The sequence below is a fragment of the Ostrea edulis genome, chromosome 1, assembly GCF_947568905.1.
Source record: "Ostrea edulis chromosome 1, xbOstEdul1.1, whole genome shotgun sequence".
NCBI lineage: Eukaryota > Metazoa > Mollusca > Bivalvia > Ostreida > Ostreidae > Ostrea > Ostrea edulis.
The window spans coordinates 35,192,743-35,212,010 of NC_079164.1; the positions used below are offsets into that span (position 1 = coordinate 35,192,743).

At 35.2% G+C, this 19,268-nt stretch overlaps 1 protein-coding gene across 1 annotated transcript; it reads right to left on the reverse strand.

Annotated features, from left to right (window-relative positions):
- Positions 1-13,169: 13,169 nt before the first annotated feature.
- LOC125658351 (uncharacterized) lies at positions 13,170-18,993 on the reverse strand. Its single transcript, XM_048889590.2, has 6 exons — positions 17,052-18,993; positions 16,227-16,490; positions 15,957-16,038; positions 15,558-15,695; positions 14,792-15,075; positions 13,170-13,744 (listed from the first exon to the last, which is right to left on the reverse strand). Exons 1-6 carry the CDS (start codon positions 17,145-17,147, stop codon positions 13,514-13,516), a joined length of 1,095 nt encoding a protein of 364 aa, XP_048745547.1. The 5' UTR covers positions 17,148-18,993; the 3' UTR covers positions 13,170-13,513.
- Between the last annotated feature and the right edge of the window lie 275 nt (positions 18,994-19,268).

Genomic DNA, 19,268 nt, shown 5'->3' on the forward strand with positions numbered 1-19,268 from the left:
CAATTTTCTTGTTGTTTTTATTTTAAAATAACGACAAATAACTGTTTCCAATGAATTTCATAAAAATCTACACAGGGGTACATGACTTCAGTAGTGTCTGTAATGAAAATTAATATGGAAATCCTTAACTAATTTGCATTTTTTCATTACTCTGAATGTTAATTTATTGATTCCAAACAAAAAAATGGGTCAAAGACTCAATTGGCCGGGTTGCAATATTTAGAGTAAATAATTTGGGTAGGAATTTATTTGGTGGTAGTTATCTGTTACCCCGCTCAACTTACTGCTAATAATGCAGTCACGGACAACGACATGTCTCTTACTGTTACCGTGAATAGTCACATGTCCACGTTTGAAAGATGTACACTCGGTCGTGGCGAAATAGGACAATGAATGTCTAGAAATTGTGGACGTTGCTGGCTTATTGGCCTCACAAATTCTGCAAAACATTTTGCCATCACGAAAATTTCCTCCGCCATTTCAGGACTGGGGTTCTTCCTTTACTTTTGCATTTCTCTTTAGACATTGCTACGCCATCTTTTGATGCAGAACTCTTGAATTTCTTTGTTACATGTACAAGGCTGAGGCTTCTGTTTATCCAAAGTGCTCTAAACCTCGTTTTCCCGCCATCTTGATTGTTTTGACCGAGACTAAAAATATTTATTCAGACTTCCGATCCCGATTCTAAAATTTTACTGGTTGCCCAAATTTTCTTCACTCGCGAAAATGCGACTTAATTATAATCTCTAGTCGCAAAATTTATTTTCTGGTCCCAAATGCGACCGTTTTACTCGCAACTTGGAGCACTGCTGCTTATATACAATATTAAGTAATAATAACTAAAATGAACAATAACTTCAGGTGCTTGAATTGTATATGATTATATGATAAAGAAACAGAATTGCTCTATTTATATTGCAAATTTACAACTCATGCCCAGAAAATTTGACATTCATATATAATTGAATTTTTCCTCAGAGGTAGTGCAACTAAATTCAACCACAAAAGATAATCTCATTTACCTTTTTCAAGTTGAACTCTATTTTTAGTAACAACTTTTTGCTGTAGCGCCCATATTCGACAAAGGTCAGACTTCAAAAAACCTAGTGCATAACTTCAATATATATACTTACTTTCTGCAAAGTTTCAAGGTTGTACATAAAAACTGTAGGAGGAGTTGATTTCAGAAAATTTCCCCAACCGCCCGCCCGCACTTCACGATACTATAGACTGGATTTGCACTTCGTGCAACCCGGCCAAAAATGCTACCTAAACCCCAAAAATCCAGGACTAAGGACCCACCTTAAACTTTCTCATACGATTTGTCCGTAAAATTTTTGTTGATTATAGAAATAAATACTTGAATGCTTGTAGTGTATGACTCTGAGTTTTTCCTAATATAAAAGATTGTTTTTACATAAATTTTAATATCTGTTTCTGGCCTCTTTTTAAATTTATTTTGTATATAAGGAAAGCAATATTAGATAACAAAAGATTGAGAAGCTGTGTGTTTCGGTTTTCGACAAAAAAGCAATCAATAACAATGCGTTTCCACTGAATGTTTAAATGGCATACATTTCGCTCGACTTCTCATATCTGTAAAACATTTTTACAATTAAATATTAAATGTTTTAGATTAATTTACAGTTATTGCATAAATTTGATACGTTTTTATTCCAGATGCTGACGGATTTATTATTGTTCAATAGATTATGTAGAAGTTTGAAATTAAAATCAGCAAGTTGTTGCATTAGAGATGTTTGAGGTAAACTGATTTAGTGCACAGCTAGAAACCGTGACCTAGTTTGTGTAGTGGTACTCAATATTGTGTGAAATTTGCCTTATATTGAAACTTCTGTTATTATTGTTTTGGAATATAATGTAAAGTGTATTAGAAATGTTTCTGCTATTAGTTGTATGGAGTTTATGTCTACCAGTACGTATTCGTACGAGTCCTAGAAGTTCGAAGTTCTTTTTGATTTCTCGTCTACTATTTTAAAGGGGTTAAGGCAGCTGTCCCCCTCAGTTTTTTAAACACAAAATAACTTTGTAGATACTAGTTCAGTACTTTTCTTATTGGCCCAAATATATTTCATATTTGTTAAAGGACACATCTCATGTTTTCAAAGTATACAATATTACATGCATTTTGTCTTCTTTATGCTTATAGTAATTAATTCTAATAGTTCGTTCGCCGAAATTTTGCGATATTTAACCACAATACAGACTTAAATCTAAGCCCCAATTTCAAAAAGTCAAGTTAATTAGGTAGGTAGTCACGTGGTACAGTGACGTCACATGCGCCCTTAGGATTATGAAAGTACTGCGAGATATTATTAAAAACTCAACTTTTAGGGGCCTAATTAATTTACCATGGGCAACATTTAAATCGATGTTGATAAATTGTCCGAGTTTTATATGTGTTCGCCACCAGTGCACACATATAACGATGTAAATACCCAAATATAGTGAGTAAAGCGTGTATGAAATCGGCAAAATTGTGAGTAAATAAAGTTTACATGGGCCGCTGTCTACAAACTGTTTGGGGATGTTATTCCTTTATACGTCTGTAATTGGCGCTGTTTTTCTAAAATAAACAGTGCAATCATTATTTATTTTTGGATTAGACAAATTATGATACGTTAAATTGTTGACAACTAGGCCCTATGCCAAGCTATTGTCACGCGTGCATTTCGGAAAGAAAGAAAAAGACAACACACACACAAATCAATAAAAATATTCAAATTTAAAGTGGTAATCACATTATTTTATTTTGATAAAGCAATCTTATTACTATTTTTGAATTGTGATCTGCACGTCTTTAGGAAGTACGAAGTGGGAGCACGGCGTTATAGCCTACTGACGCACTCAAGATGCTACGAGTTCAACAAAGAAATAATTTTATAATTCAATTTAAAGTTAGGAAATACAATATTCTATTATTTGTATAATTAAAAGTTCAATTATTTTGTATCTTTATTTTTTGTCGTTGTAAATCTACCAGTTGGTAGAAGTTACATTGTATCGTCGATATATGTTGTTACAAGGTGAAGGTCAGTTGATCCGGAGTGTGTATTGAATTTGAAGAGCAAAACAGAATGTATGCTATAGGCCTACCAGTGCTTATAGCTTCGATATATCCATTTTCTCGCAGTTTATCAGGGTCTCTGTCCAAGCGATGTTTGAAAAGGTGACTGGGTGTGTTTTTTAAGGTAAAGTTCTTGCTCCAACAAAAAAATTATCCACGTCTTTTTTCTCGTACCTTCCTTCGAAAAATTGAAAAATACTCAGTCTAAATCCTTTCTACCGACAACTAGTTTACCCGAGCACGGCACAAAACATCTTAATGCATTATTATTTACAAGCCGTTAACGTGACAATTGGTTTTTAGCTCTTCTGAGCCGAAGGCTCAAAGAGCTAATGCTATGGCCATTTGTGCGGTGTGCGTAAACTTTTTAGAAAAAGGGCTATAACTCAAGAACCCCTTGGCCAATTTTTTTCAAATTTGTTACAGGGTATCATTGGCCCAAGGGCTTTCATACATACTAAATAGAGGGATGTGACCCTTTAACAAGGGGAGATAATCAGCAAAATACAAACAAAAGTAGTGGTTGCTAAAAAATCTTCTTCTCAAGAACCACTAGGCAGATTATCACCAAACTTACACATAAGGATGAGGATATGTTGTAGATTAAAAATTGTTCAAGGCATTACCCTGGGGCAAAGGGCGTGGTCTCAAGGTCACTTCAAAGTTGACCTAAATTTATATTTCCTTAAATCTTTGATATTTTAGTCATTATAAGGACTAGGATCATCAAATTTTGACAGTTGATGCATCTTTGGACCTTGTGTCAAGTTGTCTCAAAAGTAGGTCACGGTGACCTACTTTTTGAATTTTGCAGGTATTTATTTTAAAATTAATTTTGATGCATATCTTGGACAATTTGAAGCTTATGATCATCAAAACTTGTCAGTTGGTGGATCATGGGACCTTGAAATGCGTCAACTGAAAAATAGGTCACTGTGACCTACTTTCTGAATTTTATGGCTTATCATTTATAGATATATTTTAAGTTGTTATTTCAAATACCGAGAGGTTTAGAATCATCAAATCTTGTAAGTTGATGCATCTTGAGGCCTTGAAACATATTTATAAAAAAAAAAAAAAAAAAGTAGGTCACAGTGACCTACTTTTTGAATTTTGCAGATATTCAAATTTCACATTTTCAATTTTAGATGCATATTTTGGGCACTGTAAAACCTAGGATCATCAAACTTTGTCAGTTGATGCGTCTTCATTCTTCGGTTTGTGTCGACCAAAAAGTAGGTCACCGTGACCTACTTTTGGTATTTGACAGCTAAATTACTATATTTCAGACACTATTTGACCTACAATCATCAAACTTTGTCAGTTGATGCATCTTGAGTTTTCGGAGTGTATCGACCAAAAAGTAGGTCACTGTGACCTACGTTTGGCATTTGACAGTTATATTTATATATTTCAGTCACTTATTGACCTACAATCATCAAACTTTGACAGTTGATGCATCGTGAGTCTACGGAGTGTGTCGACCAAAAAGTAGGTCACCTTGACCTACTTTTGGAATTTGACGGCTATATTTATATATTTCAGATACTATTTAACCTACAGTCATCAAACTTTGTCAGTTGTTGGGTCTTGCATGTTCGAAGGGTGTCGACCAAAAAGTAGGTCAGCTTGACCTACTTTTGGAATTGGACGGCTATATTTATATATTTCAGATACTATTTGACCTACAGTCATCAAACTTTGTCAGTTGATGCGTCTTGCATGTTCAAAGGGTGTCGACCAAAAAGTAGGTCACCTTGACCTACTTTTGGAATTGGACGGCTATATTTATATATTTCAGATACTATTTGATCTACAGTCATTAAACTTTGTCAGTTGATGGGTCTTGCATGTTCGGAGTTCGCTGACCAAAAAGTAGGTCACCATGACCTACGATTGGAATTTGACAGCTATATTTCAATATTCAGATACTAATTGGCTTAAAATCATCAAACTTTGTCAGTTGATATTTCTTGGGTTCTCAAAATGTGTAAACCAAAAAGTAGGTCACATTGACCTACTTTTTTTGAATTCTTAGGATTTAACTAAAGATTTAGAATACTAAGAGGCTAAGAATAGAAATGGTGGGGTTGTACAATTTATCAGAAGAGCGATTTTAGGCCCTTGGGCCTCTTGTTTGTCGATTAAATCTAATCTGTTTATGAAATGGCATAGATGTTTTCAAACCCGAGGGCGCATATGACGTCACACAAAATGGCGCGTAAACTAGCGAAAGAAAATATGCATATCGCAAGATTTGAATTTCATCGCTTTCAAACTCGAAAACTACGCAAAATATTTCATTTAAAACACATTTAAAGTAGTTTTAGGCATAAAAAGAGTTAATTTTGCTGAAAAAAAATGAAAAAGTTTAGAAACATGCGTTGTGTCCTTTAATTAACCCTCCAGTTGATTTTTTTATTATCAAAATTAATTTAGAAAGGGTAATATTTTGTGGCGGAAGGATTTTCTATGCTAAATATCTACATATCTTAATACGTGGACGGTGCAAGAGTTAAGATGGGTGCAGGTACATATAGAGGATCTATTTTATTGGGGGTGGGGGTGTTCACTAAATGCAAGTGCAAGATCAGTTCCCTGATTCAGTCGTTCCAAAGAGTATTTTTCAATCACGGATGTAAAACTGTAGGCAGTCCACGCTTTCGCGTCATCGTGTAATTATTCCGCGTCGGTTACCCACCTCTCCACCATGGAACGTATGTGGACTTTGACATCTGAAAATGGCTTTGTTTCAGATGAATGGTTTCTTGGAGTTGTCAAACCTATATACAAAAACAAAGACGATCCCACTTCACCAGAAAATTACCGTCCCATTACTTTGTTAAATAACCGTCTTGAAGCTTACGCTCCCAAAGTTGATTTAATAAATGAAAACCAAGCTGGTTTTAGGAAAGATTATTCAACATTAAACCATGTTCTTTCATTACAATTTTTGTAACAAATTTTCATAAACTATTTTGTGCATTTGTAGATTTTAAACAGGCCTTTGACACTGTGTGGAGAAACGGTCTTTGGAACAAGTTAACTGTGAATGGTATTAAAGGGAAATGTTTTACTTATATAAGAAATATGTTGTTTATATATCTCAACTGATTCGATATGCGAGAACTTGTTCTGGGTATGATCAGTTTTTAAATCGAGGTAAGCTACTGACAAAAAAGTTGATGGTACAGGGATTTCAACAGTCTCGATTAAAGTCAGCATTTCGCAAATTCTATGGTCGTTATAACGATCTAGTTCGTCAATACAACCTCGCATTGGGTCAATGCTGTCTGACGTGTTCCATACCGATTGTTAAGCCGTTCTTGGCACACTGATTTTGACTGCGGATAACTCCGTTTACCTGATCAGGATATGGGGCTCACGGCGGGTGTGACCGGTCAACAGGGGATGCTTACTCCTCCTAGGCACCTGATCCCACCTCTGGTGTGTCCAGGGGTCCGTGTTTGCCCAACTATCTATTTTGTATTGCTTGTAGGAGTTATGAGATTGATCACTGTTCGTTATCTTCACCTTGCATGTACATGGGGATAACATAAATTACTAAAATAGCTCTAAAAGTTTATTGTTATTTCGGATTTCAAACATTTCGGTTGAGCATCACTGAAGAGACATTATTTGTCGAAATGCGCATCTGGTGCATCAAAATTGTTACCGTATAAGTTTTACATTATGACCCTTGGGTCGAGGCCTCTACTGGTGGACTGTTAGTCCCCGAGGGTCTCTACAGCCCAGTAGCTAATAGTGCAGTGGCAACAAGATCAAATTCTAGGATGACCCCAACCTAGGGTAGAACAAAGTATAACCTATTTGATTTGATGCAGAATTTTCTGTAGATTTTGGAAAGCATGGTTGTAGTCTGATAAAATGTGTTTGACTTAGCCTAAATTTGGAATTTCTGTCACAAAGTCGCACAATTTTTGTGAAAAATTAGGAAGTACATTTTATCTAATCATGACTGTCTTTATGCAGGAAATCAAACAAAAATAGTTCTAAACCACGTAGCCTAACCCTGCCAATTGTTTCATTACTTTTATGACAATATTGTGCAGGTTTTTTGGACAATGAAAGAAATATGGACTTAAATTGTCAAAAACGTCTTCATTTTTCGTTGCGAGTACGCTCATTTCGTGCGTCTGACAGACCGATTCATCATAACAATTGCATATACTGCACATCAAAATTTGTCTCATTGCCTCCTCTCTCGACTGATATATAGTTTACATGTGTGGTATAATCCATTAAGCTGTAAGACTGCAAAATGTTACCCCCACCCCCAAATTTGAGAAATTGTTAAACATTTGTGCATGTGTATAGAATGGCAATTATATCAAAGATAAAGTGGTTAATCATGCAAAACAATGCAAATTTATCATAAAAAAGCTGTATTAGAGTCTAGATAAAATGTTTTAGTGCCGTTCTATAAAACTGTGGCACATTTACTAAGTCATTGGGTACCTTTGCTTCGTAGTTACATGAAATTAAGGAGTTGGTGGATTTTTATTTCAATATTATTTTGATATGCTAAAAGCCACACCCCAGAAAACCATTTACGAGTTGAAGCCAAATAGCAACAAGTTTAGAATTAAATATCCCACTATATTTATACCAACAACTTCAGTTATGTTAAGACAAAGTGCATTGTACATCTGGGTATTTAGTAATTGTTAATGCTTGTGACATGAAAATATACTAAATAATGCATTAAAATCACAAGTAAATCTACGTACCTAACACTGTTGAAGTACCATATCTACTTTGTCATCAATGTGACATGTGAAATAACTATGCATCACTTATACATGTAACTGTCTTACATGATATACGTACATGTATATGCTCATACAATCTTTTCAATAAGTTTAGTGATTCAATGATTGTTAACTGTACAAGTTTACAATATACAGTGAATGATAAGTTGTGAATGTAAATCAATATACATTTTCAAGTTAAGATCGTCATTGATACTCAGTTAAAATTATCATCACTGTCAGAGTCAGTAACAGCCTTTAGAATGTTTTGGCAGTCTCCATGGCATGCACAAAACTCAGTGCAGTGAAGGTGGTTCAGCAGACAGTGACACTTATTGGAGTGCTGGTAGTCATGATATGTACAGTATATATGAGTGAGATCGCGGACTTTCACTGGTGCTGATTCTTTGGTATAAATTACTGGTTCAAGCTGACCATCTGGCAAATACCACCCGTTGCCAACAGGAGTATCTGGGATCAGATTGGCGATGTGACTTTGACACCAGATGCTGGCCTGTTACCTTGCTCTGAGGAAATGCTACTTGAAAGCATCTTCTGTTGGTGGCATTTGTGAGGCAGGTTTGTCTGTTGTCGAGGCCAGGAGGTACCGAAGTTGGTCCAAGGAAGAACATGTCTTCGCTTTCTTTCCATACAATCTGAGGACATAATAACGTGCTGAAGAAACATCTACTTCCACATTATTCTGCATTCCAAATGTTGTCAGTGAATGAATGTTCTTCCCCCACATGTTCCTGCAGTTTTGTGTAAGCAACGCGCTTTCCTATTTGATATAAACTGCTTGTGCTGTCACATCCCGTAAGTACATGTGCTGCTGGGAGACATTCACAGAACTTCACACCATGTTTTGCCACAATTTGGACGAATTTGGCTCCACTTTTTTGGCACGCTGTTGTTGGCTATAATTAGCTCTAAAACTTCATAGTTACTTCGGATTTCAAACATTTCGGTTGAGCATCACTGAAGAGACATTATTTGTCGAAATGCGCATCTGGTGCATGAAAATTGGTACCGTATAAGTTTTACATTATATATCTAAAACTTTTAATTTTATTACATGCTGATGACACAGATATTTTGGCTGAATCTGCTAAAGATTTACAGCACGCGTTGAATGATTTTTTTGTATACTGTACGCAGTGGAAATTGCTTGTTAATGTGAAAAAACTAAAATTTTGATTTTCTCAAAGGGCCCTATGTTGAAGAAATGTTTTTATTATAATGGAAGTATTATTAGCTTACCTGAGCTGAAAGCTCAAGTGAGCTTTCCTGATCGCCTGTTGTCCGTCGTCTGTCTGTAAACTTTTTACATTTTCAAATTTTTCTCCAGAACCACTGGGCCAATTTCAACCAAACTTGGCCAAGAGCATCCTTGGGTGAAGGGCTTCCAAGTTTGTTCAAATGAAGGGTCATGTCCCTTTCAAACGGAAGATAATCGCAAAAATAGGGTGGGTCATTTAAAAATCTTTTTCTCAAGAACCACTGGGCCAGAAAAGCTGAAATTTACATGAAAGCTTCCTGACATAGTGCAGATTCCAGATTGTTAAACTCATGTCCCCCGGGGGTTGGATGCCCGGGGCCACAATATGGGATCAAAGTTTTACATACAAGTATATAGAAAAAATCTCCTTCTCGGGAACCACTAAGCCAGAAAAGCTGATATTTACTTGAAAGCTTCCTGACATGGTGCAAATTTAAGTTTGTTAAAATCATGGCCCCAGAGGGTTGGATGGGGCCACAATAGGGGATCAAAGTTTACATATAGGGAAAATCTTCTATTGAACCACTGAGCCAGAAAAGCTGAGATTTACATGAAAGTTTCCTGACATAGTACAAATTCAGGTTTGTTAAAATCATGGCCCCCTGGTGTTGGATTGGGCCACAATAGGGGATCAAGGTTTTACATACATATAAGAAAAATCTTCTCAAGAACCACTGAGCCAGAAAAGCTGAGATTTACATGAAAGCTTCCTGACATATTGCAGATTTAAGGTTGTTAAAATCATGGCCCCGGGGGTAGGATGGGGCCACAAGGGGGGTAAAATGTTTGTATACAAACATAAAGGGAAAATCGTCTTCTCAAGAACCACTGAGCCAGAAAAGCTATGAAAGTTTCCTGACATAGTGAAGATTCAAGTTTGTTAAAATCATGGCCCCCGGGGGTTGGATGAGGTCATAATAGGGGATCAAAGGTTTACATACATATAGGAAAAATCTTCTTCTCAAGAACCAATGGGCCAGGAAAGTGAAAAATCTTCTGATGAAAAATCACTGGGCCAGAAAAGTTTACATTCACATGAAAGCTTCCTGACATAGTCCAGATTCATTTTTAAAAAAAAACATGGCCCCCGTGAGTAGGTTGGGGCCACAGTAGGGATTAAAGTTTTACATGTGAATATATGGGGAAAATCTTTAAAGATGAGCCAAGGTGACTCAGGTGAGCGATGTGGTCCATGGTCCTCTTGTTGAGAATGTGAGAGAATTCAAATATCTAAGCATTGTATTTTCCAGGTCAGGTTCTTTTTGCAAAGCTAAAAAACATCTATGCGAACAAGCTCAGAAAGTTATGTATGGAATTATAAGAAAAATCATACAATTTAATTTACCAGTTAAGTGCCAACTTGACCTGTTTGACAAAGTCGTTTTTATCAGTATACGGGTGTGAGATTTGGGGATATGAAATCTTGAAAATTATAGAAGTTCTCCATCTAAAATTTTTGAAACATGTTTTTCGTTTAAAAGGCTCCACTCCGTCGTTTATGATATATGGCGAAACGGGACGTTTCCCTGTGTATATTAATGTGTATACTGGAATGATTTCTTATTGGGCCAAATTAACATTTAGTCATGAAAACAAAATAATATATATTCTTTACAAATATTTATATGCACAGTATTATAATGGCACATTTAAAAATCCATGGTTTGAATGTATTCATAGAATTTTGAACATATGTGGACTCTCTTATATATGGTATGAATAAGGTACTGTGGATGAAAAATGGATAACAAACGCTGTAAAACAAAGTCTTATGGATCAATTTGTCCAGACTTGGTCAAGGGATGTTTTTAGCTCTTCCAAGGGTACAATGTACATAATTTTTAAAACATGTTTTGGTCTGGAAACTTATCTTGAAAATCTACCCAAGAAACTCCGTAGCATCTTTTTGAAATTTCGTACCACGAACCGTCGCCTCCCAGTAGAGACTGGCCGATGGTTTAGTATGAATAGTAGCCCGTTGAAATGCCCATTCTTTGAGAAATAATTCCATTATAAGAGTATGCTCACCATCGTTAGCTGTAAAAGAACATAAAAGACACACAATATTGCAGTTATTTAAAAGATAAATTTCACTTTTCAAAATACACGAGGACATGGACTGCGAATCTCTACGCCAGTATAGTTCATGTATGTTGCAGTTCAGTGTTACAAATGTTGCAAATTTAAACAATGCGAATATTAATTCAGAACGTCTTGATGGATATAGTACATCACACACAATATAAGAACTAACTGTTTTATATGTCTGAAAATACATGAGAGTATGAACTGCACTGCTTCACGCCGGTCTACTTTTCAAGCGTGAAGCGTCACAATTCATATCCTCATGTATTTTCAAAAATGAAAACTACTTTTTAGATAATTAGTTGTATGAACGATGTACAAAAACACAATGATTAAAACGGCACTAGTGAAGAATTGTAAAACTACAAAGTGTTTTCGGGTAAGATGGATATTTTCAACAGAAAATAAAACCGACAAAACGCGTAAAATGTTATAAAGACGTTGCATAATATCAACCATTTGTGTAAAGTTGCGACGATATTATCGGTATTAGATCAAATGTGATACATGTACAATACATTGTTAAACAACTCATAAATGTTCCTTATATTTCACTATAAGTCAGTAAAAGTGTCATAAACATTTTATACAAAAGAAAGAAAGATTTAAGTGCGTTTAGTTCCTTAGCAAATGTACTGATTTCACTACACAGATAAGTGGAGGTATAGCTGAATGCATTGATTATAATATATTTAAACATTTGTAATCATCACTTAAGTGCTTTGCAGCCTTTTTTACCGACGCGCTGTCTTTCATAACTACATAGATGACTTACACGTTTCGAAAATAACATTATATCATCGTTTACATGCAGTTTTGATTTTCGCTAATTTCAGTGCATGCCCAAAACCCGTAAAATTGATAATGATGTGAACATATAAAGATATAATAGTCATACGAATGATTAAATTTAAAGCTTTATACAGTATATGGAGTCCCGTGGGAATCCGGATTTGAATAGGTCCTCGGTACCCCTTGGTTGTCGTAAGAGGCGACTAAATGGGGCGGTCCTTCGGATGAGACCACAAAACCGAGGCATCGTGTCACAGCAGGTGTGGCACAATAAAGATCCCTCCCTGCTCAATGACCATAAGCGCCGAGCATTGGCCGGAATTTTGCAGCCCTTCACCGTCAGTAGTGACGTCTCCATGAGTGAAATATTCTCGAAAGGGACGTTAAACAATATTCAGTCAATCAATATACAGTATATGGCGATTTCATGAATTCTTTTATGACATGATTAAAGTACGTCATAACCATGGCGATGCGTAAAAATCCCCACACCATGGATATTGATGGGGAGTTGTCATGGTAACTCAGAAGCTGCTTGATTATTGTACAAATACGGGGCATGAAGTATCTTTTATCAAATACAAAATATTCTGCTAATAATATACGCTCACAACAGCCCCCATACCAACACAAAAATGATGTCGCATAGATTTACAATTAAGATTAAACTTTATCAAACTTATAACTATGCTTCTTACGGAAGCCGATAGGTGCCAGGGTATAGAATTAATATTCATTTAACTGGCGACCGCCACTTAATTTAAATGGCGGTCGCCAATTATTCAACTCCTTTCTCTTTCTCTCTCTCTCAAAATGAAAGGGATGCAATCCCTGTAATTTCCCTCTCCAATACTTATTAATTTATATGTGATATACAATTAAGAACATTGTTGTTTTTCAATTGTGCTGTTAATTTACAAAGTTGTATAAATGTTCACGATATCAAATGTGCATTTCTTGTGACAAGATATTTCTATTGGTACCAAGATATTTGTCCTTGTGACCTTGACCATCTTCAGAATTGGCCATTATCAGGGGCATTTGTGTTTCACAAACACATCTTGTTTATTGATTAATTTTGAACTATTATAAGACATAAACAATAATCAAAATTCAATTGAAATCTAGTAAATTGTGTAGTAAAGTAGTAAATGAAGATTAACTTTATTTATTTATTCCGTCAACAAATCTTAACAAAGGAAACTTAACAACAAATATTCACTTGATATGCAATAGTTTCTTTTCGCAGTGTACAGCAGTACCACCATTATGTATTTGCTGAAAATTAACTTTCGCCATTGTCGTGGTTGAGTAAGGCTACAACATCAATTGATCATTGAAGCAATTTCGTGAAAGAGGAAAAAGCACATGTATGGCTAGCTGTCGAAGACTTGAGTAACTGCATAACAATTTTTCTTCTTTTCAGCAAAATCACGAAAATTTATGCCCACGAAAATCAATAAAATATCTATGATGTTTTTCACATCATGATAAGAATCACTGTTTGTTGAGGTAAATCCTCCATCTGTCCGCCGAGGCCACCCCCGTGAATGACGACATGTGTCCAATTCGTTGATTGACTGTTTTTAACAAGTCCGCAGTGTGTCCTCCGTACCGATCCTCTCCATACCCCACTTGTGAGAACACTTTCTCTACTGGGGGATGTGGGTCGCTGGTGTCTGCAGTTTCCACTGTCACTGAAGACCACCTCAGATGATGGTGAGAAATCTGGAAATAATATAGGATATCATTATATACCCATCAATAGTTCGTGTTTTGATACTGTAAATTTCACAGTGATCCGACTTTCCGGATCACCACACTTGTAGTTTTCTGAATCCATGTCATGTTGCTCTGAAACTTATGACGTCAAAATGCATTTTTGTGGGAAATTTTGACCGCGTCACACACACACACAAAAATGTACACAAAAATAATTTAACTGTTTGTTTGTGTTTTTGATAATTTGGAATATATTTATTATCTTATAAACGTGGATTTAAAAATACATAAGGGTTATATTTTTTTAAAAAAATCATTACTACAATAATCTGAAGATCCGTGTCTGTCAACTCGACATGATCCGACTCTTCGGATAGAGTTACTGTAGTAATCATTATACCTTAGTATGATAATTCTAAGTGTATATAACGCAGTATCTGATTGGTCTAGACAGTCACGAGCGTGAATACTAAATCTTTATATTCCCCAGGTTGCCCTCGGGGAATATGATGATGTTTCTTGAGTGAATAGATCTTCATATATCCCTTACTATACCCAGCTATAAATATCTACTGATAAGTTGATAAATATCAGCATTTAGGCCTCGTTCATACACACGTTTATAAAATTTTACTCTTTTTAAAACAAACTCTCAAGATTTCTTGCCAAGTCATCACTAAACAACGTACTCAGTGAACAGAGAGACGGGGAAATACATTGAATTTGGGGGTTTTAAGAGAATCGAATCATTTTTATCCTAATATTAAATCCCATAAATCGTCAGATCGCTTTCAAACGATCAAATTCACACAATGTAAAATAGCTTCATGTTGCCCACCGATCTTAAATATAATAAATGAAAGAGATAATTGCATAGCAAAACTAATGCTATTCGATTAACTGCCATTGCTTGTTTAATATCCTTTCAGATTTATAATGTTCTTGGTTGGTATGTACCTGTATTAGGTTAATAAAAGCCTAAGAAAAAATGGTAACGGCTGAAAAGCACATTTGTTAAATGTCACAAATGTTGATGAAAACTTTTTTACGTACCAGAAAAATCTTTACGACATGCGTGTCTTTTAAAACCACTCTCCACTTAACTCGGTGATAATTAGATAACACGATTGTAGCCGGTGTGGAATTCATTGAGTCACCAAATATTTCAACAGTAGTCTCGTTACTTTGACTGTTTCCGAAACTACTAATCACATGCAACTTCTCAGTAACTCCACTTGGATTTGGTTGACAAGAATATATAACAGGTCTTCTTCCTTTGATATATGCATCAGCAAAACTCTCCTTTTTCTTTTGTATGTAGCAGTCACCATACTTTGCTGTGAAATAAAATGTAATGATATATTACACAGAACATCAAAGGTAGTAAGAAAGCGATAAACCAATTATGAAAGAAACTAAAAACTATTTCCTAAAATTTTGGTTTTAAATTAAACATTAAATATAAAGAGTGGAAAATACTCATAATTCAGAAGCAATCTCATCTCTATAGCTATACACGGTCGTGTTCCTTCTCATACGTGTATTTGTCAAAATAATCCTAGCCTAAATGATTGATAATTTCTTGGGGTGGTCTGGTAGGTCGAGAACTCTATGTATTCACGAGCTTTTAAATTGTCGGTGTATTTTAAAATGGACTTGATTTGATAACTTTTAATTTTCTTAATGAGAAACACGACATGACATTTAGGTTGCCATAATCTTTTTGAAGGACTTGTTTATATAAGACGCACAGTCTTCTCCACGACAGTTACACTAATCTAACAATCTACCGTCACATTGCTATGCTGATGATACTTACGTAAACACGTTTCCCTTTGGTAATCTTTGCCATTACATTGACAATATCCACGATAGCAGGAAGCCTTGAAGCGGAAGGCCGAGTATGTTCTGCAGGTGTCTGCAACACAGGATTGTCTGATAGTATACCCCAAGGAGTCTGGAAAGAAAATGACAATGATAGCTCGCAATGTGCTCCTCGGTTTAGTGGCTTGGTCCAGAAACAATTCTGATTGGCTGATGTAAAAACAACACATGGCGCTATTAATGCAATGATGCAATTTTTTCAAACGAATTACATTATAATCTGATTTTAGATGGGAATCTTTCATATGTCAGGACATAGGCTGAAAATACAAGAAGTTTACGTGCATATTGAATAGATTGAATAAACGGAGTAATTACATAACATTGAACTTACCTTTCGATTCTTGAGAGATGTTACTTTTGAAGAAAATAGTATCTATTTTGTTTTCTGCTAATATTCTGCTTTCAGATGAAGTCTAGAGAGAAAACAAAATATTGTGATTTAAACAAGACACATATACCTTTCGATAGAGTATATATCATTCAATGCGTTGTCTGCATGGAAAGTTATTGGACATCACAATGAATGCAAAGAGGTTATCTTCAACATGCAATGGAAGAAGTAAATTTTCGTTTAATGATAACTAATGTTGAAGGTTGTTACCTCGTTCAGATCAGGATGTGGCGTTGCGGAGAAATCCTCTCTGTTGTTCCAGACATGCATAGACAGAAAGAAACACAACAAGGAAACAATAAAGAGGGCAACGACGGCTGCAGTCAGCAGGACACGACATGTGTGTGATGAACCGTGTCGGTCGACTTGTAGGTCTGCATGGCGGGACAAACGAAGGCTTCGCATATGTGTCGGGAGGTGACCTTGATGGACATAGAAGACGGGGTCACTCTCGCACCTGCTTGTCACAAAAGGCTGTAAGAAAATGCTAACTTTATTAACATTTCAAATTAAATTTCAAATGATTAAATCAGCCTTGAGAAGTTATTTCTTTCCATATCACCAATTCAAATCCTTTACGGTGACTGAATTTTACCTTAATTACACTGAAATAACTTATACAAAGAAAATCTCAATACCTCTTCAACAACACAAACTTGTATATAAGAGCAAAATTTGAAGAATTTTCAAAAACTATACAAAATGCTTTTAATGGAGGCAACTCAAAGACTCCCACAGTGATAGCAAATTAAAACATGACTAATCCATAAATACTATTTCATTTCAATTATAGACCCACCCATTGTATTGTATGTTCTGTGTTAAATAAGACACAAACTGAATTATCAAAATTTTCTTAATGATTATTGATATCAATGCCTGAGGTACTAGTTTCCGATCTCAAATGCTTAAATACGTGTCTCGCTGTTTCTTGATTTCATATCGCTGATAAATCAATTTGTATGCGCAAACAAATATCAATAAAATAATTAGAAATAGCAAAGTTATTAATTATTGAAAGACGATTTAACTTACCTTAAGAGGTTCATAAATACTTGATGAATCTAACGTAAACTTGGGCAAACTGTAGCCGCGGAAACACCCATTCTTTCTTAAATCACTAATCCTCATATTGCCACCTCAAAATCATTAATGATTCAGGAGCTGTTATTCACCCCAGCAACTAGTAGAGCTGTGAGCTGTCAAATGCATTAACACACATTTTAGACTGTTAGACAATAACACGGACTGTGATTAATGAAAGGGACACTACAACATCTGGCTGACTGGAGATTCACGGGAGCCTCGCATACCACATGCTACCCATTCCCACAAATAATAAAGGTAAAGATTCTAAAATGTTTTAATTTAATTTCACCTGTTGATAATTTCCAGCATTGAACAGCCGATGAGCGGGGCCCGGTGTAAGGCATTGTTCAGGAAGAATTCTCCAGGTAAACACCGCCGGGATAAATGCATTGTCCACTGAAGCGTGTCTTCCGTAAATTGGTGTTTGGGGGCAGAGGTGACGTCTTTCACAAGGATTTCACGTATTACTGGCGAAATTTACGCTAATATTAACACAGGGATTGTAAAAAGAAACGTATCGTTGCTGTGATATATCAATTTACATGATGAATTCGGTTTGTTTTTGTTTGGATTTAAGATAAAAATTACACAATGGTATACATTAAGTCCTGAGGCTGTGCAGTTTAGTCTTTGTACATCAAACAAAATAGATGAATTACCCGTTAAAAGAAAAACTAAATCGCATGAGAGAATTCAAAGTACGATAGAATATACTGTAAGAAACAGCAATCCTGAAATGAAGCATATATTACGCTATATACATACATTGTATACAAAGTGCACTTATCAGTCGTATATTTTTCCTGGTAATTGCGTATTACTGACGGAATAAGAACGATGCTTAGAGACGTTCGATGCTTACCATTGAACAGATACACCTATAATTTCTAAAACATATTTTCTATCTAAAGAGTAGTACTCCTTCTTATATGGTATATAATGAGACTGAGCGCTTCCCATTGTATATACAAATATATACAAGGATGATTTCTTCCTGGATAAGATTACTTACTTGTTCGGAAAACAAAATTGATCGCATATTATATGAATATTTATATTCACAATATTCCCAAGGAGGTTTGAAAACCTCAAGGGTAGATTTTATATACAAAATTTTAACGTCTTGTGGTTTTTCAGATATTTGGTGTGAGCAATTGCAAAATTTCATTGATAGGAAGTGGGCTGTTGCAACTCTGAAACAAAGACTTAAGTGATCAATTCATCCAAAAATGGTATAGTGATATAAACAGCTTATCAAAAGGTCAAATTCATAAAAAAAATTAAGTCTAATTTTGGAGGTGAGAAATATTTGAGTATTTTCCCAAATAAATTTAGGAAAATACTGGTCAAATTTAGAACTACAAACCACCACCTTCCTGTTGAGACTGGTAGATGGTCAAATATTCCACTTAATGAAAGACTTTGTACTCAGGTAGAATAGCAGACGAGTTCCACTTTATTTTAGAATGCAAATCATTAACTAGTATCAGGAAAACGTTTTTACATTCCAGATTTTTTAATAAACCAAATATACTTAAGTTTAGTGAGATAATGTCAAACTCAAGTTTTAAATCGTTGAAAAATCTCTGTCTCTTCATAGCTAAAATTTATGATGCAGTCTGTCCTCCATAACTTATATCTCTTACTTTTTCTTTGTTTGTAGCTATAGTATGTATATGTCTTGTATTTTCTTTTTTTTATTATTATTGGTTTTTTGTGTATTCACGATTAATTAAGACGACTTACCATAATCTTTTATTATTTATTGTACCTCATGTACCACCGATGGATGATGTGAGTGAAAATAAATTAACTTGAACTTGGAAGTAAAAATGAGTTCTTTTTATTGATATCTAGAGTCACAATCATCAAACAAATGTCATGATTACTTACAGTTGGTTCACCGAGGTGGACAGAGGATATACACGGCGCCAACAATCTAAGGATGGATTAAGAAATTTGCAAAATTTGTTTCATTATGAAAAATGAAATTCTACAAGAGTTTTTAGAGATTCATGATAAGAATGAAACTTTGGTAACACTTTATTTAGAATCCTTTTTTTAACACGTTGTACTATAGAAAACATGTGTATCCCTTTGACAAAATGGTATTAGGGGGTAGGATAAAACTGGCGAGTAAATATGAGGAAAATGAATGTATGG

What these genes read in the sequence shown, in the direction of transcription:
- LOC125658351 (XM_048889590.2), bottom strand. Translation starts at nt 17,147, where the DNA reads ATGAGGATTAGTGATTTAAGAAAGAATGGGTGTTTCCGCGGCTACAGT. An exon ending in CACATCCTGATCTGAACGAG is followed by an intron (nt 16,039 to 16,226) that starts GTAACAACCTTC and finishes TTTTCTCTCTAG; the next exon opens with ACTTCATCTGAAAGCAGAAT. An exon ending in ATGTCGTAAAGATTTTTCTG is followed by an intron (nt 13,745 to 14,791) that starts GTACGTAAAAAA and finishes TATTATTTCCAG; the next exon opens with ATTTCTCACCATCATCTGAG.